The 7,198-nt window shown below is 48.6% G+C and overlaps 1 protein-coding gene across 1 annotated transcript in view; it reads left to right on the plus strand.

The window, feature by feature from the left end:
- Window positions 1-2,189: 2,189 nt before the first annotated feature.
- The window catches only part of LOC113807106 (uncharacterized), an 8,856-nt gene continuing 3,847 nt past the window's right edge, over window positions 2,190-7,198 (plus strand). The window contains exons 1-5 of the mRNA XM_070113886.1: window positions 2,190-4,276; window positions 4,476-4,577; window positions 5,113-5,274; window positions 5,518-5,697; window positions 6,217-7,140. Of these exons, the coding sequence (XP_069969987.1) occupies window positions 2,466-4,276; window positions 4,476-4,577; window positions 5,113-5,274; window positions 5,518-5,697; window positions 6,217-7,126 (3,165 nt within the window). The 5' untranslated portion in view covers window positions 2,190-2,465 and the 3' untranslated portion in view covers window positions 7,127-7,140. The remainder of the gene's footprint in view (window positions 4,277-4,475; window positions 4,578-5,112; window positions 5,275-5,517; window positions 5,698-6,216; window positions 7,141-7,198) is intronic.

Raw genomic sequence — 7,198 nt, forward strand, 5'->3', positions numbered from 1 at the left:
AGATATAGACATAGACACAGACAGAGATATAGACATAGACACAGACAGAGATATAGACATAGACACAGGCAAAGATATAGACATAGACACAGACAGAGATATAGACATAAAATAGACATAGACACAAACACAGACACAGACATAGACGCAGACAGACACAGACAGAGACACAGACACAGGCACAGACAGACGCAGACACAGACGTAGACACAGACACAGAAACAGACATATAGACATAGGCACATGTAATCTCGGAAACGAAAGTATGGTGATTATCTCTGTATTTTCATTATCACAACTTCATTGTTCATTATTGTTATTATTTTCAGTACCATTATTATTATTTTTATTACTTTTACTGTTATTATTACTATTATTATTATTACCATCCTGCTTATCACCATCATCACTATTATCACTATCATCATTTATCACTATTATCATTATTTTTTAACATTATTGCTATTAGTACAACTATTGTTCTTATGTTGTTATTGCTTTTATCATCATTATTAGAATTGTTATCATCTATCACCAAACTTTATTTACCTCTATTCAACACAACTTTCCCTTATCATAATTATTTTCATTATCATCATTGTTATTGTTGCTATTATTCAATTATAATAACTCCTGACTGAAACACTGTATGCGGTTATGACTGATTCCTTAAATTTGAGATTTTTTTTTCTTTTTTTTTTTTTTTTTTTTTTTTTTTTTTTTACGGAATTTTCCTAATGCATATTTACACACACTATACCCATGCAAAGATTATGTGATATATACGTATATGCGTGTTTATATTTTTGTGTGTGCGTGTATGTCTGTGTATATGAAGATAACAAGAGAATCAGCAGTCACGTTAATCGTTCTTTTCCGTTCACCAAAAGGACATACGACTTGTGAGTGATTTAGAACTGTTATTATTTTCAAGAACGAACTTCAAACTTCTTCCCTTCCCCCCTTTAGAGAGAACTTATATATACGTTCATGATGAATAGATACATTAAGAAAAAGTGAAAAAACGGACATGGATCTTTCAGGTTCTAAAATATATAAGCATTTATATAACTCTTCACCTTAATGTTTATTAATGAACAATGACCAGATGACATACACTGACATACATGCAACAAATAGTCGACATCTTAGTGCATTCCAAATATGAATTTTATTTTAGGTCGCCTATGTGAACAAATGAATCTGTTTTTAGTGCAGGAACAACATAACCATCGTCATTCTTTAAAAAATATCACGTTTTAAACTCTGCAAGACGGGAAAATTCCAAGACCATTTTTGGGTTCCGGAATAATCATATAGCAAACTGGAACATGAAAGATTAACTCGACTGTTAAAAAAAATGTTTTGCTCTAGTTTTAAAATGAAATTAATGAGCGTTTCTGCGAAATGATAGAATACAAATTAAATATGATACATATTTTTCCGTTTTCTGTTTCACTTGGTAGAATGGCTTGATGTAAATCTGATAACAATATCAGTTTAAATGGATTTTAATTCAACATGCCAAAGTACCCGGATTTTAGAGGATCCAGTGCAATCTATTGTAGATGGATCTGGCGATATCCTTAGTAACAAATGCACATTTCAGAACATTAAATGGTTATAATCTATTTAGCATTACGACTGACTAGCCAATATTTTCCTAATGAATTTTCGTAGCGAAATGACAGATTCAATCTTGTCAACATTTATAGCAATCTATAAAAAAAGTTCGTGGTTATCATATATCCGTTATATACATTGCTTTCAATATATTTTGTGTTTCATTACATTCTATATTTCTATATTTCTGTGATAATTGGATTCACAGATGGATATTGAGTATCAGCCCAACTCGGTGTAATTTTATATACTATTGTGGCCATTCATAACGCGGTGAATACATTGCTGGAATATCATCTTCGAACTGAATCAGTTTTACTTTGCTGACTGAAAATGGATTTACATTTCATTAAATCTCCAATACATACAGATTAACTCTAATGCTGCTGGTTCATAGAACGTGTGTCTGATTATGCATCCTTTTCTCGGGAAATAATTATACATACCTTTTTTCAAAATCTTCATAAAATGAAACTTTACTTTTGCAGCGTAAAAGAGAGAGAATAGAAGAAAAAGAAAATCCAATTTTACGAGTTTTGACATATCTTTTCTTATCTTTCCAGGTTCTGCCAGCTATGTCATCTCTACTTCCCTCATGTCTGGCTCCAGTGACACTTGTTTGCGATGGCCAAACGCCCATTGCATACTGACCTGATGCAACATGTAGAGTGCTTGCAAAGTTCACCATCTCACGCTGAATGCAGACTGGTCTTGCCTCTGTCTCCGCGAAGCTCAACCGATGCAGTGAAGCGCAAGTGGTGGTGGAAAAGTGAGCGGGAAGGATGTGGGCGGCATGGTGACAGTGACGCCCACCAGCCAAAGTTTACATCAGCGGACAGACCATGAGCAAGCCGCAGGGTAGTCGCAGCCCTTTGTATCAGCCCAGGACGCGAGCGGTTTTGGCGTGGGCGTGTATGTGGGCCTGGGTCGTGCTGGAGGTGTCGGCGGAGTGCCCGAAGGTCTGCGAGTGCAAGTACCGCGGCGGGAAGGAGCTGGTGGTGTGTCGCAACGCCCACTTCATCGACATCCCCCGCGGCCTCCCCCCCAGCACCCAGGTCCTCGACCTCCGCCACAACAACCTCAAGATTCTTCCGCGCGATGCTTTCGTGTACTCGGGCCTCGTCAACCTGCACAAGGTCTGGCTCAACTACTGCAAGCTGATGTGGCTCGAGGACGGCGCCTTCCGCAAGGTGGCGAACGTCCTCGAGCTCGACCTCAGCAACAACAAGCTCCGCTCGGTGCCCTCGGGGGCGCTGAAGGACCTGGGTCGCCTGAGGGAACTGAGGATTGCGGACAACGATCTCAGCACCATCGCGGATTCAGCGTTCAAGTACTCCCTAAGTTTAGTCCAGCTGGACCTTAGCCAAAATAGAATAGCGACCATAGAACCCGGGGCCATAATGATTCTCAAGAACCTAGAGGTGCTCAACATAGCCGACAACAAGCTAATAGCATTGGACGGGAACGAACTGCGGCCGCTGTCTCTGCTGAGCGTCATCCGGCTGGAGGGCAACCCGTGGCACTGTGACTGCCACCTGCGGTCGCTGCGGCAATGGTTCTACGACCGCAGCATGGCAGCGTCGGTTCCCCCCTCGTGTTCGAAGCCTCGCTGGCTGATGGGGAGGGACTGGCAGCTTCTGGAGAACGAGGAGTTCATCTGCGTGCCCAAGGTGACCGCCGTTGCTCCCAGGGTGCTCGCTGCCTACGGCGAAAATGTTTCATTGTTGTGTAATGTAGAGACAGAGGTAGAGACAACCATATTCTGGCTGTTTGGGGACAGCCCGGTGTACAACGCGAGTGAAGTTGAGCAATATGAAGTCTCCGAACTTCTGGCTCCTAATAACACGACGTACATCTCCAACTTCACCATAACGGACATCGCGCCCGAGGACCAGGGCGTGTACCGGTGCGTGGCGGAGAACAGGGCGGGGCGCGGGGAGACCAACTTCACGGTGCAGGTCTCGCACGAAGTCGCTGAAGTTCGAGTGGCAAACATTGAAGAGACTTCTTATATGACGGAAGGCCTACTCGGCGGAATTGCTACATCTGTATCAGTGTTACTGCTTGCCTGTAGTCTTTTATACTGTAAATTTCGTAGTGCGAGAGTGCGTGAACCGGAACCGAAGGTCGAGGAGTCGCCCGAGCCGCAGAGCTCCACCTGCGACGCCCAGCACAAGTTCGCCGGCTACCACATCATCCCTTCGTGCGACTCGGAGGAGGCGCAGGCGCCGCGCGACGCCGAGGTGCAGCAAGCGTGGGCCTGCAGGGAGGTGTCCAGCAGCGACTCGAGCCGGCCCACGGAGGTCAGCATAGAGCCCGGACTCATGCAGGACCCCTCGCCACAGGGACCCAGCGCGCTGGCCATGCCCCCCAGCAGCGTCTCATTCGTCCAAATCCCCAAGATGGAAGCGGCCTACACCCTCAACCTCCCGGAGGAGCGAGGGCGCTGGAAGAACTTCACCTGCGGCAACAGAATGTGCGGCCGCTCGGTGTCCCAGGCGTCGCTCCGGGACAGCGAGCAATACCCCGACCTGCTGGACCTCCCGCACTCCCAGCTGACGCAGCTACAGAAGCAGCCGCAGCAGCTGCACGCGATTCAGACCCAGGATGGAGTTGAGCTTCAGACCACCAACCCAGCCTTCTGTACTAGACCGTGAGTAGAGAAAAGTCCATCGACTTACTCCACAATATTTCCACCCCTTTTACACTGCACCCTCTCAACTCCCCACTTTACCACCTCGAATCCACACAATACGTAGCAGATCCCCCAGATCCCTAGGTCTAACCACCTGTAAACAACAGACCACAAATATAAAGAGACACTCAATAAACGAAAGCCTTTATGCCCATAGAAGGACCCGGAGTGACGCCGTCTGCAGGTCAGCCTCGGTCCGACAGACGTCCTCAACACAGGCCTCCCCTCAAAACACCCAGCAGGACCCTTCAGACTATAGGTTAGTGGAGCCTCACATTCCCTTGTTGAAATGCAAAATACTGATTTCCGTATTTGCCAAAATCTAGTAGGTTTCTGCGTATTCTGAATTGGAGATATGTATAGACGTGTTTACTGCTAATGGGGAACTCTGCTGTTTAACTACGGTGATTTCGTATTCATAATAACAATGGAGTATTAAGGTTTGTTGTTGTACTAATAATAGGGGATCTGCACTATTGTCTCGTTCTGTACTGTACTCTGCAATATGCATGGCGTACTTACAATTGCATTCACTCCAAAAGGCAATGAAGAGTTTAAGTGAAAATACAATAAGCAACTAGATACTCGTGGGGAACAATTCTTGTTTATTATGATTGTTATCAGTATTATTGTTATTACTATTTCTATAACTGTTACTGTTACTATTGCCATTATTATTATTATTATCAGTATTATTGCTGTTATTATCATCATCATCATCATTACTATCGTCATCACAATGCTCGTTAGCACTATCTACCCCTAAGGTGACCCCAGCACCCAATTCCCTTCAGGTCCTCCAGTGCTCTCAATCTCGCCCTTAGTGAAGCAGCATCCAACGCGTACGCCCACGCTCACGCCCACCTGCCCATGAGCAGCCACCAGTGTCTTCCCACGCCGCCCATGCTGGAGAGTCACGACCAGAGGGCGCTGCGACAACTTGTGGCATCGCAAAGGTTATACGAGTGGCCGTTGTATGGTCGTCTTTATTATATGCAGAATAACGCTCGTCCGCTTTCATATCATGCGGGAATTAGACAGTTAGTCATTTGCCATTCAACAGGGTGTGCGAATCCAGTTTTTGTTCTGGTCAATGTTATTAATTTTTTTTCTTTCTCTCTCTCTCTCTCTCTCTCTCTCTCACTCTCTCTCTCTCTCTCTCTCTCTCTCTCTCTCTCTCTCTCTCTCTCTCTGCACAGGACGGACTGCACGCCCGCGGGAGGTGCGTGCAAGCATGCGGACACGGCCGACCCCTACCACTTCGAATACCACGCGGCGCAGCTCGAGAAGTTCCTGCAGGAGTACCGCTGTCTCCAGGCGCAGCTCCTCCACATGAAGCAGTCGTATGAGGCGCATAAAAGGGCTGGTTCTATGCCGAGGTGAGAGCCTTGGGGGAGAAGGAGCGTGTGGGCTGTTTCATTCCATGAGGTTGGGGACTAGTTTAGTATGCTGGTTTATTCCAATTGGCTTTCGTTTTAAGGTTTAGGGGCTTTGTGTGGGATTAAACTCATTAATATTTCTACATCTGGCGATTACACTGTGATGGTTCGCTTTGTTTAATTTGATGGTAATGCCGGTTGATTAAATTTCGTTCTTTAAATATTAATAACTTTACGTCGGGTTAAACTCATTAGTATTTCTGTGTCACCCTCTTTCTTCCTTCCGGAATGTTAAACTGTTTAAGCGTCAATTTATTAGGTTTTTGTGTATTTTCCTTCCTCTCTGTCTAACATTATGATGTTTGCTTCTTGTCTATGCCTGCTTGTCCTAGAGGTTTGTTAAACAGGCTGCCTATCCGTCAAGGCGTGAGACTTTGTGTGTACAAGTTTATTTGTTATGTGATTATAGTTTGCGCATTTTATTATTATTATTTTCCTTCATTTCCCTCCCTGCTTCAGGTTGGACTGCTGCTCCCAGGTGGGCGAGGGCGCCCAGGCGAGCCCCGTGCCCGCCCTCCCCAAGGAGGTCTGCTGCGCCTGCACCGCCCACTCGCCCTTCGTGGGGCATCCCGCAGAGGGCGCCGAGAAGGCTCCGCAGGCAGCCTCCGTCGTGCCCGGATACCCAGGCGGTCAGCAGCTCAGCTCCCCCTGCGGATTCGCGGCGGAGAGCGACGTGCCCCAGGCCGTGCCCTGCGGGTACGCCGGGCCCGGCGGCATGCCGGCGGTGTGCCCCGCGGGCTACGCCGACTCCCCGACGCTGCCCGTGCCGCAGGCGTGCCAGTTCTCGGGTGCCGGCGGCGCCAAGAAGCCCGAGGAGCTGCGGCGCGACTCGGGCAGCCCCGCCGCCAGGGAGTCGCCCGCGCGCGCGCCGGCCGACGACCTCCGCGGCGCCGACGCCAAGTTCCACTCGCCCGACCAGGCTGTGAGGAAGGCCACCGTCGCATTCGCCGACCCCGCCGTGTCCAAGGGCCAGCACGAGGGCCAGGTGGGCGTGCCCCAGGCGCTCTACGGCGCCAAGGACCCGCTCTACGCAGAGTCTTCCTCCTCGGACGCCGGCGGCTCGTCCGCCTCCCCGACGCAGGCCCAGGCTGGCGCGCGCCCGCAGCCGGACTCCCACAAGGCCCCCCAGACGGCGGCCGCCACGCGGAAGCCCCCTCCGGCCGCAGTCGCAGGCGAGAAGGCGCCGCAGACGCCCTCCGTCGCCCACAAGGAGCCCCTGAAGTCCATTCTGAAGAAGACGCACGACGGCTCCGGCAGGCGGCGCAGCGGCCAGTGGGCCTCCGGCAGCAGTTCGGCGGACTCGGCGTCGCCGCACCGCGCCGCCGTCGCCGCGTCGCAGCCGCAGTACCACCACTACGAGCCGCGCTGAGGCCGGCGCCGAAGGTAAGGGGATTTATAATAAGATTTAGGGAAGTTTGTTGTCAAGCATTATCTGCAATCA

This window comes from Penaeus vannamei, chromosome 35 (genome assembly GCF_042767895.1).
Source record: "Penaeus vannamei isolate JL-2024 chromosome 35, ASM4276789v1, whole genome shotgun sequence".
NCBI classification, from domain to species: domain Eukaryota; kingdom Metazoa; phylum Arthropoda; class Malacostraca; order Decapoda; family Penaeidae; genus Penaeus; species Penaeus vannamei.